At 34.6% G+C, this 23687-nt stretch overlaps 2 protein-coding genes across 3 annotated transcripts; both read right to left on the reverse strand.

Moving 5' to 3' along the window:
• Positions 1–2153: 2153 nt before the first annotated feature.
• Positions 2154–15593, reverse strand: LOC111061695 (uncharacterized protein PFB0145c-like). Of its 2 annotated transcripts, XM_039430140.1 has the most exons (5): positions 15236–15521; positions 13275–13411; positions 10785–10980; positions 5972–8321; positions 2154–5926 (listed from the first exon to the last, which is right to left on the reverse strand). In XM_039430140.1, exons 4-5 carry the CDS (start codon positions 6910–6912, stop codon positions 2161–2163), a joined length of 4707 nt encoding a protein of 1568 aa, XP_039286074.1. In that variant the 5' UTR covers positions 6913–8321; positions 10785–10980; positions 13275–13411; positions 15236–15521; the 3' UTR covers positions 2154–2160. The 2 variants fall into 2 exon arrangements, with proteins under 2 accessions (XP_039286074.1, XP_039286073.1); XM_039430139.1 differs by having other exon boundaries at positions 2154–8321; positions 15236–15593.
• LOC111061696 (DNA-directed RNA polymerase I subunit RPA43-like) lies at positions 7421–15417 on the reverse strand. The gene is made up of 4 exons (XM_039431354.1): positions 15236–15417; positions 13275–13411; positions 10785–10980; positions 7421–8321 (listed from the first exon to the last, which is right to left on the reverse strand). Exons 1-4 carry the CDS (start codon positions 15415–15417, stop codon positions 7421–7423), a joined length of 1416 nt encoding a protein of 471 aa, XP_039287288.1.
• Positions 15594–23687: the final 8094 nt, after the last annotated feature.

The following is a 23687-nucleotide window of genomic DNA, read 5'->3' on the forward strand; positions in this document are numbered from 1 at the left end:
ATTAAGAGAAATGCCAAACCGCGTTTCGCCGTAAATGCGCAACATATAAACATTAAGAGAAATGCCAAACCGCCTCACTTCGCTTGGTCAAATATAATCATTTTTTTTATTGAGTGTAAATTTAGTCTCATGTCTCAACTATCATGACCATCACTGCTCTCAAAACTTTAAAAACAAGTGGGAATAATCCACCAATTTGGAAATTGTCACTGAATGAAATATATGTAATTTGCAACAATAGTTTTATTCAGTCTTATACAACAATATAAAGATGACACAAGAAATGAAAATAGAACCGTAGACTAACAAAACAAGGTTAGATCAGTGATAAAACTTACAGAAAATGTGCACTTATCAAGTCAGATTTACTAACAAAATAAACTTTATACATTCATTTGTTGAATTTCATTTCATCAAATCAAGTTAAAAATTGATTATAGCTATCATCTTTCAAACCTCAGGAATTCAAATTGTTTTTATAAAATTGAATGTAAAAGCAATTACGCCTAAATTTAAAATAAATTTGACTGGTTTTAAAAATCATAGATTGACCTCTGATCAAGAAGAATATATTCCTTTACAGATGAAAATAAGGATTTTCGTTTAATAATAAATGATAATATATTGATTTTTACAAGTGAATAACCGACAAAAAATATTTTCTTGAGTAACATTCCTGATGAATAATTGCAAAATTCAATGTTTTCTAAAGCACTGATAGACGTTTGAGAAGCAATAATACATGGAGAAACTATAATAATGCATCAACGTAGTCTAAGTTCTATCTGAATGGAGTAATGCCTGAAAGTAACTCTTTAAACGGTATTTTAAAAAATCTTCAATAAAAAGTTTTAAAGTTAATAGTCATTTTAAAATTATTAAACACAAGAAAACCACATAGATAAAAAAATAGATACGAAAGCTGTCACAAAAATTTGAAAATATGATACAGTATCTATAGACCCCTGTGATCTAAAATTTATTATTCTAATTTGTTTTCGTTGCACTGGTCAAATTAAATCAAAGACCCTTAAAATTAGAATAATAAAAATATCCCGACGAATAATACAACAATACTTTTATAGCTAAGCACCAGAAATTGAAAACGCTAAATTACAGGTGATTCCCATTCAACAATTTGGGCGACTCACACACACCCCAAAAGCTCACAAAACAAAGTAACCAACATTACAATTCAATCTGGAAGATCTATAAATTACTTGATCAATCAATGATTATACAAGTTTAGAACCTTCAATATTTATACAGATGAAAACGTATGAGATGATATTGAATTTTTAAGAAAATACTAGAAGTTCTGTGTGTTTTAATATTATTCTCAACTTAAATAAAATAATAGATAATCATAATTGAATTCATTGATGCAATTTGACGGAAAAATTATAGTCTTCACTTATTATAATAATTGCTTACTTGTAAGAGTCCAATATTTGTAAATTTGAATCAGTCTGAGTAATTGAATTTTTTTCAAGTTGTTGAGAAGTCAAAGGTCGAAAAACTTGATATGCAAATTGATAAGTAGTGAGCTGGTCATAGTAATCATGTAATTGTTTCCTTGCAACTTAATAGAACTGCTTTAGTGAGAGGAGTTTTAGACAGTCAGCATTCCGGCCCATTCAACCAATGAAGTGCTGACTGTTTGAAATGAATCTCAATAAGGAAGTACGACTGCTTTGAGGACAGCTTGGGAGCTATAGTGAGGTCCACGTTATAATGACAGTGGATAAAGATAGAAGAATAGCGATGCCGATTCTCTGCATTAATTAATCATATTTCTACACTGTCAAAAACATAATTGGCACAGTTTTGGACCTAGAAAAGGATAGTACCACCGACTTAGTCGAATGATAGACAAGGATAGCAAAACCAAAGTTGATCAAATAATGTCATTACAACGTGGACCTCACTATAGACTACAACATTTTGATCTAAGCGTCGTAAACACAACTAGATGTATTTGAGAGAAATCTAATTACAATGTCAACAATAATTTAGAAGAAACTGACCAATAATGCCAGTCATAAATAACTAAGTTTTGATTGAAATATCCTCATTTTTATTATAAGTAAGAAACAATAAAAGACAATCTTAAAAATTTGCATCATTGTTAAAACTGGAACTTAATTTGAACAGTCAGTATTATTTACTTTTAAGTAGCCTATTGATCATTTCTTGTTGTAAATCTAATAAATCATCACCTTTTCGCTTTTTCTTCTTCTTTTTTGACGTTTTCTCGCCAACTTCTTCAGACTTTTTGTCCTTTTCAACAGGGAAACTGAGCATCTTTTTCACATTGGAGGTAGTTTTATCAGCGCCAGCTTCATTTGATGGATTGCTATTGGTTTCATCATTAGAATATTGTCTCAAATTATTATCAGTACTTAAACTACTTTCCTGAGTTGGATGAAACTTTTTGACAGGGCTTAAGTATTTCAACATTTTCAATTGTTTAGGATCTTCTGCAGACTTTTTTGGTGTTTTCCTTCTACTGGCTTTTTCAGCAGATTTTTTAGGAGTTTTTGAAATGTTATCGACAGCTACCAAGGAACGATTACTGGTAGAATTTGTTGATTTTAGACCTTGAGGAACATCACTACAACTGTTACTTGGAGGACCTTCACTAGATGTTCTGCTCATTCTTTCTTCCTTCAATGATTCTCCTTTTGAACTTTGTTCATCTATCTTTTTGTCCATCTCAAAACTTGTGTCCCTACTTTTTCTGTGCTTCTTCTTCCTATTTTCTCCACCATCTTCAACAACAGGTTTACCTCTTTGTAAAATTTCTTGTTCCTTATTAAAAGAGATATTTTGTTCATCTTCCTTGTTTATATTTTTTCTACTAACATCAATTCCTGTTCCCATTTCATGAGAAGGTGACGGTATAGTTTTACTTTTTTTAGTGGGAATCGAGCAACTATCACCCGTCTTACCAATATTGGAGAATTTCCTTTTCCTACTTATGCCAGGAGAAATTATGTCTTGCTCTCTAGATTCTTTGTTCTTTTTCTTTGTCAATACTTTGTCAACTGATACATTATCCGTTGACAATGTGTTTTCTAACTTTATGCTCCTCTTCTTTTTCTTAACTCCCCTACTCCTTTTCCTTTTTCTTACACACTGGTCGCCCTCTTCAAACGATTTAGATAATTGTTGTTGTTCCCTGGTAATCGAACTTCTTTCATTTTCATGATTGAATGCAGTTCTATTGTCAGTAATGCCAGATTCTGAAAAACTAGAGGACCCTGTAACTTTGATTTTCTTAGTGGGCAAACAATGGTCATTATTGCTTTCGGAATTGTGAGAATTTTTCCTTTTTCTTGAAATTTTATGAGACTCAATCTGAGTTCTAGAGTGACCCACATTCCCGATAGCATCTGAGCATTCTTTTTCAATAGAAGTTTTTGACGTTTCAAGGGAATTCTTTTTCTTGTGTTTATTCTTATTCGACATCACTTCTTCCCAATTTGGAATTCGTAGACTTGTTTCAAAATCACCATCTCGTTTCAGTTTAGAACTAGATTTCTTCTTCGACTTATCCCTAGATGAATGACAGTCCGTAGCATAGCCATCAAGAGTGGAGTTTCTCCTCTTTTCTTGGAATTTACTGAACTTCTCCAGTTTGTTCTTCTTTTTCAAGTCTTCATCGATTTTTGTTGATTCTTGTTTGTTGACTTCAAAATCGCTAGCATATCCATCGCGTTTTGTTTTAAAACTGGACTTTTTCTTCGATTTATGCTTCGAATACTTACAATCAGTCAGGTAGCCATCAACAACCAATTGCTTAGGAGACCTCACCAGTCCTGGAGATCCTTCCAACCCGAGCGAGTCTCTATGCTTCTTTTTATGCAAGCCATCTTCCTTTTTCTCTAAATGTATTCCTTGCTTACTGCCTCCTCCCATTTCTTCTTGATTTCTTAATAACGAAGAATTCTCAACTATTTTTTGATCACTTTTTCTCTTTTTACATTTCTTGTTCTCGTTTTGACAGTCATTTACAAATATTTTATCACCAAAAGATTTTTCGTTACCCTTATCAATAGTCCTATATTTACTATCAATCGACTCATCACCTCTAGGAGAAACTGAATTTTCAAAATATTTCTTCGATTTATGTTTCTTTACAGAACCTGAGTCACTAATCATTGAGACTGGTGTTCTTTGCTGATTTCCAACATGAATTTCACTCTGATAACCATCATACTTCGTTTTGAGATGAGATGTTTTCTTTGTTTCATGTACGGAGGAATTCAAATCAGTAATGTATCCATCTAGTGTGGACCTATTAGCAAAATCTTGGTTGAATTGATTCCTTTCATCATTTATTTTCTTTTCACCTTCCTCCTTTGTGATATGAGATTCCATCTCTTTAGGTTTCTTCTTATTCTTCTTCTTATCTTTTTTGGGCATTTCCTGAACACCAGACTCATTATTTGAATCAAGTAAAATTGAACTCTTATTTAGATCTTCTAATTCTTTTTGTTTCTTCCTACTCTTTTTCTTACTTTTAGATAATTTCTCTACAACTGGACATTGATTTGAATCTACTGCTAACCATTTTGTTCGTATATCTTCCTGATTTTCACCTTCGTCTTCTCTCTCTTGTTTCAACTTCTTCGTCTTCTTCTTCATCTTTTCAGATAACTTTTCTAGATTCATTTCACTACTTACTATGTCTATCACAGGTAAGTCATTATTTTTAAATTCTTGTTTTACTTCTACGTTTTCGGTGGTAAAAGGTTCCAACACTCTTTCTGTCTTCTCATTTTCTTTATGTTTCTTCTTCTTTTTTACTCTTTTAATCATGTCTCTTTCTTGATTTGAATCTTGTACAGATGAATCCCTGTTCACGATTTCTTGCTCTACACATTCTTCCGTTGCACACAATTCTTCTGCTTTTCCAACATCTAATTCTTTCTTCTTTTTCGGCTTTTTAGATACTTTTTCCAAATCAACTTCCTCTTTAGAATTTTGTAAAGATAAGTTCATATTTTCATTCAAAAGAATATCTTCTGATTCTCTATCCTCAAAATCTCTGTCCTTATGTTTCTTTTTCTTCTTTCCCATTTTAGACAATCTCTCTACATCTGTGTCCTGATATGAATTGATCAAAGAACAGTCCCTATTTTCTTGTTTCAAATTCTCTTCGATTCCAACTTCTTCCTCTATCGATTTTCGTTTATCCAATTCTCTTTCCTTACTCTTTTTCTTTTTCATCTTGATTGCTATTCTGTCTGAATCTGCATTCTGATTTGTATCTTTCAACGTAGAAGCATTCTCAGGTACCCTTTCTTCAACTGTACTCACATTTCTATCTAAAGACTTTCGCTTTGCATCTTCGATTTTTCTAATCAATTCATCCAAATTCTCATCTTCACTGGAAGTTTTTACATTAACAGTTTTGGCTTCGTTTTCAGCAGACTTCACATTGCCATCTAAAGATTTTCGCTTCTTTTCTAAACTTTTTCTAGTCGAATTTTCTATGTTCTTTTTCATATCCGTTTCTTTCCCAAAATCATCTTTGACTAGATTTTCGGCAGGTTTAACAATGGCTTCAATAGACTTGCGCTTGACTTTACCACTTTTCTTACTAGTTTGATCCAAATCGGTGTCTTGATTGGAGTCTTCAACTGTACTAGCATCAACCGAATCCACCACTTTTGCTCCACTCGATTTTCGATTTTTCGATCCCCAAAATTTCGAGAATGCATCTTTCAAAAGCATCGTCGCGGTTGATTCCTCACAGATCGACGCGGCTCTTTCACGAATAGCTTTTTCGGGACTGCCAACTCTAACATTGACACCATCACTCACTTTTATGGAATCTTTTCTTCCACAATCTACCTGATTCCCTTCCTTTGACATACTATTTCTTTCCAAGCTATCATGAGCCTTGTGAACAGAAACGGGGGATTTACTGCTGGATTTCAACATACCTTTTCTTTCATCAATGATGTTTGCACTCTGAACTTCCATGATTCTACTTCCACTGACACGCCTCCTATCATCATCATCATGTTTCTCTGAATCCCTTCTCGTTCTTTTAGGAGTTTCATCATCTAAATTGAATCCTGGTACAGAATGTCTGCTTTTGATAGAACTTAAATTACTTGTAAATTTGGTGCTAGCATTGCTTCTCTCATCAATGATAGTTCTAATTCTACTATCAGTTTCATCAGGTAGCATGTTTTGAGCCTCTCCTTTTTCACTGTCATCAGTCATGAGCTTTTGTCTTTCTTTTTCATTCGATTTCCTCTTGCTCTTGCCATGATCAGAAGAAGCCGTTGCAACATCATTTTTTGAAGTGTTCAAACCTCCAACCGATTCAAGTCGTCCTAGTTTCTCATTAGAATCTAGTTTTTCTGGCGTTTCAGTAACTATCGAGACGTCTCGACGTTTTTCAGGTGATTTTGTGTTTTCCAAAAACATTTTCCTTCTCTTTTCAAAGCTTTCATCAACTTTTAAAGCTGGAATAGAATTCACACTATCTCTCCTGGGCGTGAGCGATGTTTTGGGGGTTTTTACATCTTTTACCGGTGATTTAACATTTTTGGGCGATTTATTGTTTATCCTCTCGATTTTCTCATCAGAATCTAAATTTTCAGGTGTATCCGAACTATTTGTCTCATCTGATGGTCTTTCCTTGCGCTTACCTTCTTTTTCGAGTTTTTCATAGAAAGTTGAATCAAAATCTGTACTTACACCAGTATGCTTAAACGATTCTCCAACGGTCATAGAGGAATCCATGAATCTGGTTTGCGATACTCCCTCATTTTCTTCCAAACTTTCATCAGAACTCGAATCGGATTCTGGTTTTCTATCAACATTCACCGACTTTTTAGAACTTTTTGATACGATAGTTTGTGTCAAGGGTGACTTCCTATTTTCAGACATTCCTACCAAACTATCCTCAGAACTCGATTCCGATTCTGAATTTCTACCGGCATTCACCGATTTTTCAGAACTTTTAGAACTTTTTGAGTCAAGGGTGATTTCCTATTTTCAGACATTCCTACCAAGCTATCATCAGAACTCAATTCAGAATCTGATTCTCTACCAATAGTCCTTGATTCGGAACTTTTTGACAAGATAGTTTGTGTCAAGGAGGATTTTCTTTTTTCAGGCAACCCTACCAAACCATCCTTAGAACTCGAATTGGATTCTGAATTTCTACTAACATTCCCAGAGCTTTTTGATAGGATAGTTTGTGTCAAAGGTGATTTCCTATTTTCTGACATTCCTACCAAGCTATCATCCGAGCTCGATTCAGAATCTGCATTTTTACCACTATTCCTCGATTCGGAACTTTTTGACACGATGGTTTGTGTCAAGGATGATTTTCTATGTTCAGATGATGGTTTGTTGATTTCTCCAAGTTTTTCGTTAGAGGTTATGTTAGACTTCAAAACCTTTTTGGACTAGCTGATCTTGGAGGTGATTTGATGGTTTCTGACAGTTTTTTCTCAGGAACTTCCATTTTTTTAGGAGACCCAGACGAATTTCGAGATTTTGATTCTTCTTGAGTGATGCTGTTTCTTACAGAGGTGTGATTACTTAAACCTTTAGTATTTGCATCGAATCTTAGAACACTGTCATGAGAACTAAATCGTACCGATCTGTTGTGTTTGTCACTAGTCGCGGGAGAATTGTTCGAGCTGGAGGGAGACTCCGACCGTCGAAGACAAGACTGGGGAGAATCCAAGTTCTTTAAAAAACTTGAAACATTGCCGAACGTCTCATCATTGTTCCATAGATTGTTTTTTCTGGTTCTAAAAGTTATCTTGGATGTTGAAACATTGAAAGCACTTTTCTCTTCCTCAGTTTTCTCAAATTCATCGTTGGAGAAATTAGTTCCTTCTTTATTCTTCTCGCTATCAACATCTTTCGAGACCTTTTCAACGTTTATTGACCTTTTCAACGGTTTCACGGGTGAAGGAGGAATAAAATTATCACTATCAATTTCAGTATTTACAACCTTAGCTTCCCTGAGTGACAATGAAAGTGAGTGATTCCTCTTATTTTTTGAATCTTCAACACATTTTCTGGATGATGGAGACGTTCTATCAGTATTCAGACTAGCTTTGCATAAACTACTTTCATTCAACCTATTATTATCTATATTTTCAGAACCTATTCCCTGCACAACATTTGGTTTTTGTGATTTAACCCCACTCGAATTTGATAGATTGTCATTTTTACTGTCACTTTCATCACTTGTCACCGATTCACTCTGACTACCCAACGCCTCCTGCAAGCAATGATCCACATCCAAGGCATTGCTTGATTGTCGAGTTGATGAGTCTCTGGAAAATAGAATTGATGAGCGATAACAGACAAGTATAAATGAGACGAAACAAAACTCTTGCATCAAATTCACATTACAGAGGGTTCCATAAAAATGTTTACACTCTTTGAGAGTGAATATCTTGGTAACTTGCATGTGGACTATTCATGCCACACCAACTGTTTACGAGACACCGAACTACAATACCAAAAGTAAGGCCCAATTCACACAGAATGGACGTGCGACAGGGCGGACACTTTTTCGCCCATGCCACTTCTGTATCTCGTGGCATACAAGGACTAGCCACTTGTTCAAAATGAGAACGTACATAATAAATTCTTTTTAATTGAATAATATTTAATAAACATGCCACTATCACGTCCGTCTGATAACCATTGCATACGCCACGCCTCCACCACGTCAGAGTCCGCGCCACGTCTCTACCCGACGTCTGATCTGTGATCTGATCTGGCCTTACTTTTAGTATTTTAGTTAGGTGTCTCGTCAACAGTTAGTAGTCTGTAACAACTCTAACAAAAAACTACTGTAACAACAGCCAGAGCGTTACTAAGAAATTCACTGCCCAAGAGTGTATTTATGTTTTTGGCCCCTTTGCAAATAAAAATAATTAAGAATTGAGAAAAACAAAAAATCAAGCAAAATCCAATTTTAAAGAGCTGAATCGGCTTTAACTTTTTGTTTAGATTGACTTGAAAAATGAAAATACTTGAAATTGTCACACTATTTTTTACTAAATTGATGTCAGTTGTCAATATTGATTTATCCTCTAATAGGTGCTTGATTGAAGATATTAAATTGATTATTTATTCACTAATAAGTGCTTGATTGAAGTTAATTGATTTCATAGTTTACTTTTCAAGTCAATTCTTTGTGGATACTGGAATATGAGGCCAATTGGCACAAGAGCTCTCCTGTAGGCTGATGATATTTTCCTTATTTGCGACACAAGAGAAAAGTTACAGCAGTCTAACTGAATGGGCAGAGGAGTTGAAATTGAGACAAATGATTCTGAATTTAAAGAAGAGTGAGATCATGGTTGTGTCGAAGGGAATGAGAAAAAATGTTTAAGTTATGGTAGATGGGGAGAGATGGACCAGGTGGCGAAATATGAATACCTTGGTACAGTGTTTTCAAAGGATGGGAAAATAGATAGGGAGGTGCTCAACAGAGTGAGAAAGGGAGCTGCTGCCTATTATGCAACAAAAGATTGTATATTTGGGTAAAGAGAACTTGCTAAAAAGATTAAGAATCAAATATATCGGACAGTTATTGAACCTATCCTGCTGTATAGAAGTGAAAGCTGGCCAATGAAATCATTGAAATCAATGAAATCATTTCTCAAAAACAAGATAAGGACAGTGGAAATGAAGTGCCATAGAAAAACTGTTGGAAAGATGAGAAGGGATAGAGTAAGGAATACTAGAATAAGGGAAGAAGTGGGCATGAGAGATGTCAGTGAAAGGATAGAAGTGAGGCAGTTGGGCTGGTATGGACATGTACAGCAAATGGGGATGATTGCAAGACAAAACAGTATGTTAATGTGAGAGTGCAAGGAAGGAGAGCAGTGGGATGTCCAAGGTATTCATATGAGGATCGGATTGAGGAGATAGGACGTAGAAGAGAAAAGACTTCCAGAAATGAAGAGAATGGCGATGGATAGGGAATCATGGAGGAAATAGACTGAGGCTACCCCAACGCTTTAAAGGCACACTGGGGAGAGGCAAAGAAGAAGTCAATTATTTGTCCACTTCTAATGTAAAACAAAATTTCCTAATAACATCATCATCATTTATCCATTACTAACGCACAAACGCATTACATAACCATAGAGAAACAATAGCATAAGTAGATATCCCATGGTATAGGGCGTTTATGTCGCAAATTTTCATGTTATCTCAAGCTGATAGTCCACGTAGTTCTTTCCTGTGAAGCTTTATAACGCTGGTAGTCTCTCATACCAGCCGTTCATACACTCTTACCCGGTCAAAACAGTAAAAATCGACAATAATCGACAGTAATCGGTTTGAGATAACAGTAAAAGTTGCGACATAAACGCACTATACCATGGGATATCTACTTACGCTATTGTTTCTCTATGTCATAACCTACCATCTTAATAGAATGAGGTTACAAGTTGAAGTAGAGTAGCATGAACATAAATGAGCACACGTTTAATTTTGATGAAAAGTGCAAAATTTCCCAAATATTATACAATTATCAACTCAAATATTATTATACTTGAGTAAATATTATTCAAGATTGACATGAATAAAATGGAGATTTCAATTTCAAATAGCTACTGCCAACTGCATTAGAGACAATGAGCAAGGAATTGACTCAATTCGTAAGTTACAAGCGACTGGATAATCCGCCACTACAATCCGCTACGATTTGAGTCTGGATAGAGTGAGTAAAACTTTCAAACTTATCAACTTTTCTAATATATAATATTAATACTCACAATATTTGTCCATGAATGGATGGTATTTTCAAGGTCATATCGAAAGCGACCACCCTGAAGCGGACATCTTGTCCGACCGACGTACGATTCCACACTTCTTCTTCTTCCTCATCGCCGTCCGGTTTTGGAATGGTCACGTTGAACACCCGGTGCACCAGACAGCCAACGTGATCCTTACTTTTCTGGTTCACTACACCTGTAACCAAAATTGGTTCTCAATAAAAATATTATTATAATATTGGGTACTTCCATAGTGATTCAGATCATATTTGACAGGGTGAAGAGTTACATCTATTTAGGAGTTATAATAGGCCTAGATTCTAACCTGAGATATGAGAATCACATAGTTAGCCTGCAACGTAAGCTTAGGAAAATAATTTATATTTTTCATCAGCTAAGCTTTATCCTGAACAAACAGGAAATTAAGAGTTTATTTTGCTCATGTTCAGTCGATCTTGAGTTCTGGTGTTATTGCATGGGGAGGAGCAGTTAGAACTGCACTGTAGCCTTTATAAGTAATACAGAAGCTTATAATCAAGGCCGGCTTGAAACTGGAAAAACAATATCCCACCGAGGCACTCTTTGAGTATTCCCAATCATTGACTGTCAGGCAGATTTATATGAAGAAGGTACTTGTATTCACGTACAAAAACAGGGATTGTATGGTAACTGAGGTAGCACATAGTAACAGTACAAGAAGTTCTGCAAATGTGGCATTACAGGTCCCCAGAATTGGCAAATCAATAAATCGCACTAACCCATTCTACATATCCAGCATTTTATTGAGGAAAGCACCATCCACAGAAATAATAGAGACAACGGTAGGTTTGCTCGCTTATAAAAGAATCATCGATGGTTGGCTGCATGGAATTGGTGCCAATAAAATTTGTTCGATACAGGTATTTTCCAATAAGAATTAAATAAAAGAAACATAAAAAAACATTAAGATAAAATAAAAGCTCTAGTATGGAATCCTAACTAACTCACTAATTCCTTAACTAACTCACAGGCCTACATGATTCCTTTTCCTCTTTTCTTGTATTGCCGTTTGTTCTTTGCTCTTCTTTCTAAATCTGTAAAGGTTATATTAATTTATTTCTCTACAACTTCTACTTAACAATTTAAGTCACAAAGTATCACAGTATAATGGTACTCGTCCCACTCAGTCTAAGACTCATGTGTGACTATTTTGTTTGTTGTTGTGTCTGTGCAAATCAATGATGTATTTTACAGGCTATATTTTGTATAGTTTTTTCGGCCATCGATTGGTGGTTGTTTGTTATTAAATAATTTTAATGGTGGCACGGTTGCGATGCAGTCGTCGACCGATGGCTCGGCATTTTGGTATAACGGAATTACAAATTTTCTACATAACTTGCAAATTTTGTATGACCTAGCGATAATATTCTTGGTTAATAATGCAATATATATTTTTTTGTAAACTTATTTTTAGTCCTATAGCCTAAAACATTTATGTATGTATTCTTGTGCACTGTATATGACAATAAGGAATTATTGAATTGAATTGATTCATAGGTATTATTGTATATTGAATTTAAGGAATAGAAACAGAAAATAAATGTAGTTTTTCCTAGCTAAATTGTTTCAATTTGAGTAGTTTTACATGAAACTCAAGTTTAAATGCAACAGATCACCATCAGACAGCATGGCGCAATTTGTAAAGGTGTAATTCCTTAGAGGCATGTCTCGAGACGCGCCGCTCGAAACGCTGAGCTATAAGCAAGCGTGTCATGAAGTGCGTGGCTATAAGCAGGCAGCTCGAGACGCGTTATTACAGACTTACGGCTACAGCACATAACCTATAAATTTATTAGATTCGATGACTCGTTGGAATTTTATGCTGTATTAACGTTATGGCGACAGATAAATTAGAAGTGTTGGCTACTATATTGCTTGTACTATTCATATCTTTTGAATCATCGAATCTAATGAACGTATAGGTTATATGTGCTCTAACCAAGCGTCTTGATACGACTGCTTATAGCCCCGCATCTTGAGACGCGTCTATGGAATTGCACCTTGAAGCATCTCCGGAGCAATGTTCATTTCATCAAATGTTGGAAATTTCATTTCAAATGATAATTTTAATAAAGCTTTAAGCAATGCAGCCTAACTTTGTCAGGTTGATAGTAAGTTGAGGACATAGCCTATTCATAAAAACTCAAATTGAAAAAATTGCTACCAGGACAGGAAACTGCTAACTGCATTAAATTTATTTAGCTCAGTCTAGAAGGCCAACTAATTACCTGCAAGATCTAAAATTCAAATATTATCCAGTGGGTCGAGACAATTGCTATATTATATACCTCTATAACAAGTTCAAAAAAGACAAATAAATAAACTATCAACTTCGAGACATTTGCCTATATTATATACCTCTATAAGAAGTTCAAAAAAGACAAATAGCTAAATTAAACTATTAACTTCGAGACAATTTTTTATAGAAGATTAATGAAAGTGATCTGTTACCAGTAAGGACGCTGCCAATTTTAGGCCTGAAAACGTAGATATCGGCAATGTAGAGCAGCTTGTTGGTGCCATCTCCTTCTACATTGAACTCAGGATTTACCTTTATCTTTTGATGACTCAGAATGATTCCCGATAATCTGAAAAAAGAAAAGACAATCAGTGTGGAACATTAAACCAAGGCCAATTTGAGAAAGGATAGTAACTTTTTTGCCTTTAATTTGAGAGGATGGCATTTTGATCGAAATCAGCAAATACAAATTGTATCTATTTATTTTTGGTTAGAGTTAGTTTATTCCTAGACTTCAATAAAAAAAAATATTTACTAAGGCCCATATGCATCATCTACATTAAAAGCTATTATACACCTACTTGATAGAATGGTAGCATTCTTATAATGAATGTCATTAGTGGCAGGCCCCGAGCTTAGGTGAATTGCGCCCTGGGCAAATGTTCTACTGGCGCCCCCCTTATTACTATAATGTAAAAGCAATCAATCTATGTCACTTATATCTTATGAAATGAATAACAAGAGATAACAAAATCACGTCTTTCAAACACAAAACTGTAGACCTCTTCAGACTATTCAAAGCAGAAAATCCTCTCTCTGCAGAGCAGTTGGTGACTGCTCTGCTTAGAAAAATATTCCAACAGCTACTTCAAGATTTGAGAGAGTAAACTTCAATTAATGTTCTATAATTTATTCAAACACGTCATAGATTCCACCAAGCTCTTCCTATTCTCCATACATTTTGAAGTGCAGGCATTCATTTTCAAATTCACTTATGTCATCAGGGTAGGAGGCATAAGGTTTGTTCACAGATTGTGGTAGGCTATGGCCTCTTTCTGTGATTCTTTTGAACAAGAGCAGAGAGTATATAGTATTCAAATCTTATCCGTTAAATTTTCAAAACAGATACCAGCTTATAATTTCCATGTTTCTTACTATTTACATTTCCGGTAGCCTGTATTAGGCTATATTTACATGTTCTGTTCTAAGTATTTTTGAAAATCTTGAATCTTGAGTCAGATATTTTCAGTGGGTATTTTTACTCTCTAAATTATATTCATCATCTCTTATTTACGCCCTAGACAAATGCCCAGTCTGCCCATTAATAGCCCGGGGCCTGGTTGTATGAAATTCTTTTATTCTCCTTGTTAAGTTGAAAATTTGTTCAATTGAATTTCAAAGTTTGGAAGTTATTTGATGATTCTACTTGGAAACCTGATTCCTGGTTCAAACCATGAGCTGATTTATCTCAGTTTAGATCACGATTCGTCTTAATATTCTTGTTTTAACTAAAAACTCCTGACAGACTGGACAAAAGATTTCTATTTGCCAACATCCTAACTGGTCAGTCTGTTCACAAGTGCTGTTTGGCAGACTACCTCGAGAAATCAAGTTTAATATGCTTCAATCTTGTTTTGACAGAAGCTTTATTTTTGTAGTTTCTACTACCTGCGACACGTAGACTAGGTACCGTTCTAAATAGCAACTACCTACTTTGCTTTTTTTAAATGATGATGCTGGTTTCCGGTACAATGTAAGAAAAATGCTTACCGGTATAGCCTAAGTACTTTCATTTAATACCCACACTAAGTGTGGGTATTCTAAGTCTTGTGGAATAGATTATTGGGAATAATGTAGTTATGTTAGCACAATATTGTTACTGGTATTTCATGACATTGCCTTGCCAAAAATTACTAAGTGTGGGTATTTTAAGTCTTGTGGAATAGATTATTGGGAATAATGTAGTTATGTTTGTACAATATTGTTACTGGTATTTCATGACATTGCCTTGCCAAAAATTAAATTTTTATTTGTTATCTACTTAGGCCTATCTAGACCACCGTTCAAAGTTCATGGGAAAGTAGACAAGAGATCCAACAAAAATATTCATATTTAGGCTAATAACAATTCAAGAAATAATGACAAATAAAGAATTACTCTGGTATATACTTACTCAGGATCATAAGTTGCAACCAGTGAATCCAAATATTCTCGAATGAATCCAGTTAAATTTTGTAATTGAAACGGTGATATGTTCACATATTTGGTACGGTTGGCTTCAAGTACAATTCCAGAATTACAATCATGAACGAGATCGTTAAGGAATTTGTTATTGAACTTGACTTTTATTCCCATACTTATTTAGATTGGAATAAATATAATCATTTTACTTTTATATGACATGCAGCTAATTAATAAAATAACAATAGGCCTACACTTGGAAACCTCAACCTAAACCTAACCTATAAACCAAATTTCATGCAACATGCAGTTGTCGAAATCTCGATTCCTGTAAAGTCGATGTCTTGATCGGTCGATGATTTTCTATCAACTTGAGATCAACAACTATCGGCATAATGCCAAACTGGGTCGACGACAAAGTGGGTCATTTTTTCAACCGCATTTGTCGCCTCATGAAACTACAAATGCGGTCACCTCAGGAATATGACCCACTCTGTCGCTGACCGCATTTGTCGGGAGGTGCAGAAATCGACCGCATTTGTCGCCTCTTGACACGACAAATGAGGTCACCTCAGGAATGTGACCCACTCTGTCGCTGACCGCATCTGTCGGGAGTTGCAAAAATGAAAATCGACCGCATTTGTCGCCTCTTGACAAGACATAATATGCGGTCACCTCAGGAATGTGACCCACTCTGTCACTGACCGCATTTGTCTGGAGGTGCAACAATGAAAATCGACCGCATTTGTCGCCTCATGACACGACAAATGCGGTCACTGAGAATGTGACAATATATATCGAGATTCTGTTATCGATACATCGTACTTTATCGATATCGTATAGCCTTTGATAATGCAGAAAATTGGTTGTATAAACTGATTAACTGACTTGTGCCTCGTAATTTGAATTTGAATCTTTAATTTGTGTTCATGATGTTGAATTCTATTTTACAATTTGATTTAAATTACAAGAATCAACAAAATGAACTTGAGACTCAGTGTTAATAATGTGGTTTAAGGTAACAGGCTATTATCAACAATAACCTAATTTTATGGAAATTGTTGAGTTTTAGAGTTCTAGTATTGATGTCTAAGTTCTACTCATTGTTTCAGTATGGTATATTAATTTAAAATGCCGTTTTCATAGATGGCCTAGATCAGGGCCGTCGCGTCGTTTGTAGCGCCCCGTGGCAGAACAACCGCGGCGCCCCCCCCCACAACTATAACTATCCCTACGTTTTTAAATGTCTACCACCACGCTGTCTGCTACAGCTTACATACTATGTTCATGTTTGAATGTAAGGGTGAGACGTGATTCGGTGAATGGAATGAACGTTTTTCACCAATTACCAACCCATTTTACTGCTATACTAGCAAATAATTTTTGTATGCTATTATTATGTTATTTATTTTTACAATAAATGAATTTATCAGGTTAGTGAGGAATTTGAGTGAGTACTTTTTGTACAGATTCTTAAGCATAGTTGACTCAGTTTTCTGTTCAAACGGTTAAATTTGCCAAGTTACCTTCATAACAGTTCTATGGACTTGAAGAAAAATTTATTGTTTTCAATTAAGTTACCAGTTGTTTTATAATGATCTTATTATTTATAATTGTACTTGTTGTGAGAGAATTTTGTTTTTGTGAAGACATTATTAACTTACAATAAATGATTTTGATTTAATTTTACTTACGAAATAACTGGGGCAGGACAGCAACGATCTTCAGGACAGCGAATTTATGGGAATCTCCAGTGAATTATTTATTAATTTTTTATTCCATTTTGTCCAGCTTGATGGCATAACGGATCACCCACTCACCACTTTTTATCATATTTACTATCACAATGTACAAAGTAAAACAAACTAATTATTATTTATACACAGTCAGCAGTTTTGATATTTCCTTCTAGGATTGTTAAATTGTCTCGCCTTTTCAGTAGGTACTGTACATTAAAACTTAAAACTTCAAACGCTAAAATATGTTCTTCTGGATTTGTTATAAGCAAATGTTTTTAAAATCTCTTCAAAGTCGAGTTCCTTTGCAATTTCATTCTCAATCGAAAGTATCGCGAGTGAATTAAGCCTTTCTTGTGCCATTGTAGAGCGCAAATAAGTTTTTATAAGTTTGAGTTTGCTAAAACTACGTTCGGCACTAGCCACTGTTACGGGAATTGTTGGTAAAATTCTTAATGCAACCCACAAGTTTGTGAACATGTCTTTGCTGTTGGACTTTTTAATCAAATTCAATAGGTACTTCTTTGGGCGTCACATTTTTCTTATCATTCAAAATGGATCCAACGTGTTGAAGTTCATGGTACAGTTCATTGGCATTAATATCAGATACGCCATTTTCACTGTCATATAAGTTATTTTCAAGATCAACACATTTTTGTTTCAATGCCTCTTTTGTGGCAATTGTGCAATGTTGCTCAAAAATCCCCAAATTTTTTCATGACTCTTCAAAGCAATTGATCTCTTTTCAAGTGAATTCGAAACATTATCCACCAAGGTCAGAAATACATCCCTCTTGAAGGTTTCTTCTGGTGACTTATGGACTTCTTCAGAAGACTCATATGAAAAAACGCGTTTGTGTTTTCGTAACCTTTTCTGAGGAAAGATAGGTTCAATCCCAAGTTTAGCAGCTTCTTCTTTTGCGGAGATCACAGCATCTACAAATCCTGTTTCTCTAAATCTTCCCAAGAATTATAAACATTTTTTGAACCCCTTCGAGCAGTCACTCAAGTCCATTTCTTTCCCTTGTAGTTTTTTACTTATTAAATTCTGCAAATTCTTAAGACTGCATGGTCTTAGTTGCAACGGTCTGGGGACCGTTAGTCAATGAACAGAAACAATATTGAATGAAACTTGTATGCCAAAATGAGATATTATTTAGGAAAAGATTGGAGATCATTCACCATCACAAGTTGTTCAAATTCAAAATTGTGAAAAAAATTTTTACGAAGCTGAAGCGCCCCCCAGGCCGCGGCGCCCCCCAGGCCGCGGCGCCCCATGTGCCGCGGCGCCCCTCAGGCCGCAGCGCCCCCCAGGCCGCGGCGCCCAAGGCGACCGCCTCGGTCGCCTCGCCCACGCGACGGCCGTGGCCTAGATAGGCTAGCTAATCTAAGATAGATTGAGTTGATCGAGTTTGAGTGAACAGAATTAAAACTTGAATCGGTTCCTAATGTAATTCTTCAGGGAATTAGTTATTTTTTGTTCACAATAAACCAGCAGTTCATTGGTTATTTCAATAACTCATTCGTCGTTTGTGTGTTTAGAGCTGTAGCCTACTCTGATAGGTACAGTACTGTAATAGGAGAGGAAAAGTGATTGAGGAATTTCTCAAAAAATGATAAGATTTAATTACTTTTACATTTAGTTGCACTGTGCAATAGTAAAAGAGTATTAAACCGTAAATGAAAAATAGTACTTAGTTTAAACAAAAAACCAGATTTGGTTCCAGCTTCAGATTAACTAATATTAAGCTGCTGGGCGGTTCACACCAAAGTTAAATACTGTACGAATAAGTTTTAAAAATTTAATCCTTATTTTGTTAGATTGAACGGAACTTGACAAACACATATATGTTCATCATGTGTATGATAAGTTATGTTCAATCTATGAGGATTAAGTTATTAACATTTTGTTAATAACTTTGGTGTAAACGCAGCTTTTTAATGTAGGATACTATGCAAACGGCCCTAAAAACGCTCACCTACCAACTTACCTTCAATCTTTAATGCACTGCCAAGGTTACTAAACAATTGCGCGCACAACGTACCGGTAGTTAACAGTCACATCATATTATGTACGCTGGATTAATTTAAAAGTAAAAGCGCTCATTCTCGATCAAACAAGTCTGTGCAATTTAGTAGATACTCATAACAGCAAGTCCACAACTAAAATAAACATAAAAATATGGCAATATATCTACCCTATATACTATTAAACGAGCAACTTCTGTTAATATGTTTAGATGCTCATATGCTTGTTTGTATTTCACCGGATCTCGAAAACGGCTCTAACGATTCTCACGAAATTCAGAACATAGTAAGGTTTATAATATAAAGATTCGATTGCACTAGGTGTCATCCCTGGGAAAACTCGCTGAAGGAAATAAAAAGGATAATTATTATTCATCCTTGGAAAAACAGCTGATAATAATTATTTCGTCGTCTGTTGGTGATGGAAGTGAGTGAGTGGGACTGTGTCAAAATTATGACTCAGCTGTTGAACTTTTGTAATCATTCAATCAGGTACTTAGTGCTAGCGGTTGCAAAAAATCCGGGTTATTTTCAATCCTGATTAATTCCAGTGGATCCATCTTTTTGAAATGGTCTTCTCTGATTTGGTTCACGTGAAGTTAATCAGGATTAAAATTTAACCGGCTTTTGTGCAACTGGGCCTTTGTGGGGGAAAGTTTTGCATTCCTCCTGGGAATAATCTTAATTTACTGTGATTAGATAGAACATTTCTGTATAAATGTTATTATATAATTTCTTCTTTCGTAATTTTTTATGCTTTTGTACTCCAGAACGAAGCTCGTTCCCCGATATTATATATAAAAACGAAATGGCACTCACTGACTGGCTGACTGACTCACGCACTCGCAGAACTAAAAATCTACCTTTAATCTAATCTAATCTAGCTTTATCGAGAACAAATGAACAGAAAATGTTCAAATTTAGTACAGAAGCTAAGCTAGGGTGTAATAATGTTGTGATAGAAGGAATTTAAAATAACGCCAAAGATACGCCCAAAATCTGCGTTTTTCCAGCGGTTTTTTGCGCTTTCTCAGCTTTATCGAGAACAAATGCACAGAAAATGTTCAAATTTACTACAGGAGCTCAGCTGGGGGGAATAATGTTGTATTAGAAGGAATTTGAAATAACGCCAAAGATACGCCCAAAATTTGCGGTTTTTTTTCGTTTTCTCTGTTTTTTCATCAAGTAATAGACAGAAAATGTTCAAATTTGAAACAGAGGTTTAGGTAGGGTCTAAAAATTTTGTGATAAGGTGACTATATTATTTCATCAAAGATACGCCCAAAATCAACGTTTTTCTCAGCTTTTCTGCGTTTTCTCAGTACTTTGACTTTCTGGTGGAATGAAGCATGCTCAAATGAAAAATGCAGGCGAGCGAATCTCATTTTTGGACGATCCAGTCGGGGGTTCAGGGGGCGGAGCCCCCTTGCTAGACGGATATGTCGAGCGAAGCGAGCCCGCGACGGCTAGTCATAATATAATATTATGATGTAAATTACGGTACTAGTGAGTTTATTCTATTTGCGGGACCTGATGTTATAACTAGGCATAGCCTATTATATTTATTTGCTTTACTATATTAAACTTCTTTGAATTAACGCAGTTAGCACCTATTATTGTAGTCCTGCCACTAAATGTTATTATTTTTATTCTGGTACCTTTGTTATCATCAAAGTAAGGGTGGTATAGGAAGAGGAATAAAACAAGGAAAACCGTTACTCAAAAAATTACCAAAAAACTATGATGAAATCATAATTTAATAACAGCATCATTTAATAATTTCATAAATCTAGATTAAATATTTACAAATTTTAAACATTAATATATAAGTTAGCAATTACCGTGTAAAGTGAAAATACATCTTTTGGAAATGGTTTGTGAAGCTAATGCAATTGAACTTCCAAATTAAAAAAATAATTGTTTTGTCATTGTCCAGACCTAATACATATAATAATGATGTTAGCTATTTTAACAAACTTTAATCATATTTTAATTATATATTGTGAGGAATAGATCCGCATCTAGAAAATAATTGTGTAATATTACATTTTTTTCTCACATTGGAATCGAATCTTCAATTCGAGATCTATGAAACTTTATAGTAAATATCAGAGTCATCAATAGACGGACAAACTTTTCGACGGAGAATTTTTTTATTGTAAATGATTGTTGCATTGTTCCATGGTGTCACCGAGGCTTGGTTAGCAGAATTAATAGATAAATAGTTTATTTAAATAGAGAATATATATGAAAGTTTAAAATAACAGTTTCAAAATAAAGTTTTATTGAGAACAGATGTAGGGTGTGAATTCTAAACTTATAATTTATAATTTTTTCTGTAAAATCGACACCGAACAAGGCTTTGGCTTTGTGACTTGTAACTTAGGCTTTTCCTGTTCTTTCTTCTCTAGAAAAATGGCTGGCTACGTGTGTTGTTGTAAAATTTTGCTCTGAATCATTTTCGTTTATTAATGTTTTAAATTGAGTTTTAAACAATTTTTAGTGTTCTATTTTGTTCGTATATTGCTATTTGTGTATTCAAGCCAATAGCCACTGTTTTTCAACTGTAAACTAGATAAGTATTTTAGTTCGTAGTAACTCTAATAATTAGGCTTATAAGATATAGTTCTTTGTGTATTTGTATAAATTCATCTGAAGATTATAAGTTCATTTGCTCTGAAAACTGGATTTCTCATTCATAGGCGATAGATCCATTCATAATTTATCAAGAATCTATTACATTGGAGCCGACAACTATCCTTAGGTTAATAGGTGTTAAATGCTATTCCAACCGATTTAAGGAGAAATTGGTAGCACGGCAATTGATATCAATAATAAATTAAAGTAGGTAATATTTTCCTTCAACATTGTTCTTGACTTTGGAAATGATGAATAAGAAGTACACTTTAGGACTTTGATGATCATGATATATTTTCAAGAACAACAACACTACTCCTAATTTGGCTGTTGTAATCAATACATGTTTTAAACATTTTTTATTATGTTGATGCTCTTCTTGGTTCCTAATGTATTATGATAAACAATTTTATACAAACAATAATCAAACCACGGTAAGTCTGATTTGCCCTTGAGGTATTCAAAATAAATTGCTCTCTTGTTGGGAACATAGTAAAGTATGAAAAAAATTGAAACAGAGTGGTTCTTGTGATACAGTGTGTGAATTTTTTGAGAGTTTGATCTTTACTGGAATTTGGGCTAAGTTTTCGCCAACACAAACCAACGCAGTTCGGTTTAATTGGAATAAATTGCTATTAAAAATAACGACTAGCATTCATAAATTTACAATAAATGAATATTAATCACTCACTGTGACAACAAGATCTTTTGGCAGGTCAGCCATCTCAAGCCAAAAGAATTCGTTGTCACAGTAAGTGATTAATTAATTTATTGTAAAACATTCTGACTGCTACTCATTCTTTTTAATAGCAAAAAGTGATTTAATATTAAGCAGTTCGTGTTGGAAGATAACATTGAAGAAATAAATTGTGTTGACGGTAATTTTGTTCTTTACAAAGAAAAAGGTCTTAGTAATGGGGTGCAACCTAGCATGCAAAACCTCAAAGGATACGTCAGAATAAGTAAAACACCATAGTTATTTGTTATGCTTTAAGCGATGTAATATTACATTTTTTCTCACATTGGAATCGAATCTTCAATTCGAGATCTATGAAACTTTATAGTAAATATCAGAGTTATTGATAGACGGACAAACTTTTTGACGGAGAATTTATTATCGTAAATGATTGTTGCATTGTTCCATGGTGTCACCGAGGCTGGGTTGACAGAATTAAAAAGATAAATGGTTTAGTTAAATAGAGATGATATATGAAAGTTTGAAATAATAGTTTCGAAATGGAGTTTTATTGAGAACAAATATAGAATGTGAGTTCTGGGCTTGTGGTTTGTAATTTTTTTGGTGACGTGTCTGTAACGTTGGAGGTGTCTCTGTTCTGACTTGTTTTTTGGCCTGTTCTTTCTCTCTGAAACTAATGGCTGGCTATGTGTGTGTTGTAAATTTTTGCTCTGAATCATTTTGCATTTAAGCGAATTTATTAATGTTTTAAATTGAGTTTTAAACAGTTTATAGTGTTCTATTTTGTCCATATAATTTGTTTTGTGTGTATACAAGCCAATAGCCACTGTTTTTTCAACTGTAAACTAGATAAGTATTTTAGCTCGTAGTAACTTTAAATGCTTAGGCTTGTAATATATTGTTCTTTGTGTATCTGTGTATATTTCCAAAATTCTTTTGAAGATTATAAGTTCATTTGCTCTGAAAACTGGATTTCTCATTCATAGGCGATAGATCCATTCATAATTTATCAAGAATCTATTACATTGGAGCCGACAACTATCCTTAAGTTAATAGGTGTTAAATGCTATTCCAACCGAATTAGGAAAAATTGGTAGCACGGCAAATGTTACCCCTGTGGTGGGACCGAATTACAAAATAAATATGTTCCATATTGTACACCATGAAATCCCTGGTTATAAAAAATTATTAGTAGGATAGATATCTTGATAGGTTATGAATGGTATACTGCTGAGTGGGAAATCGGTTCAAGAGAGATCAAGTCCTAATGAATATATTATCAGTGCATATTACAAAATGGCAAACATTAAAAATGATCTGAATCTTATAGCATTCTTAACACAAAAG

This window comes from Nilaparvata lugens, chromosome 6 (genome assembly GCF_014356525.2).
Source record: "Nilaparvata lugens isolate BPH chromosome 6, ASM1435652v1, whole genome shotgun sequence".
In the NCBI taxonomy this organism is placed as follows: domain Eukaryota; kingdom Metazoa; phylum Arthropoda; class Insecta; order Hemiptera; family Delphacidae; genus Nilaparvata; species Nilaparvata lugens.

What these genes read in the sequence shown, in the direction of transcription:
- LOC111061695 (XM_039430139.1), bottom strand. Translation starts at nt 6,912, where the DNA reads ATGTCTGAAAATAGGAAGTCACCCTTGACACAAACTATCGTATCAAAA.
- LOC111061696 (XM_039431354.1), bottom strand. Translation starts at nt 15,417, where the DNA reads ATGGGAATAAAAGTCAAGTTCAATAACAAATTCCTTAACGATCTCGTT. An exon ending in GTTGCAACTTATGATCCTGA is followed by an intron (nt 13,412 to 15,235) that starts GTAAGTATATAC and finishes TTCTTTTTTCAG; the next exon opens with ATTATCGGGAATCATTCTGA. An exon ending in AATTGGCAGCGTCCTTACTG is followed by an intron (nt 10,981 to 13,274) that starts GTAACAGATCAC and finishes TTTTGGTTACAG; the next exon opens with GTGTAGTGAACCAGAAAAGT.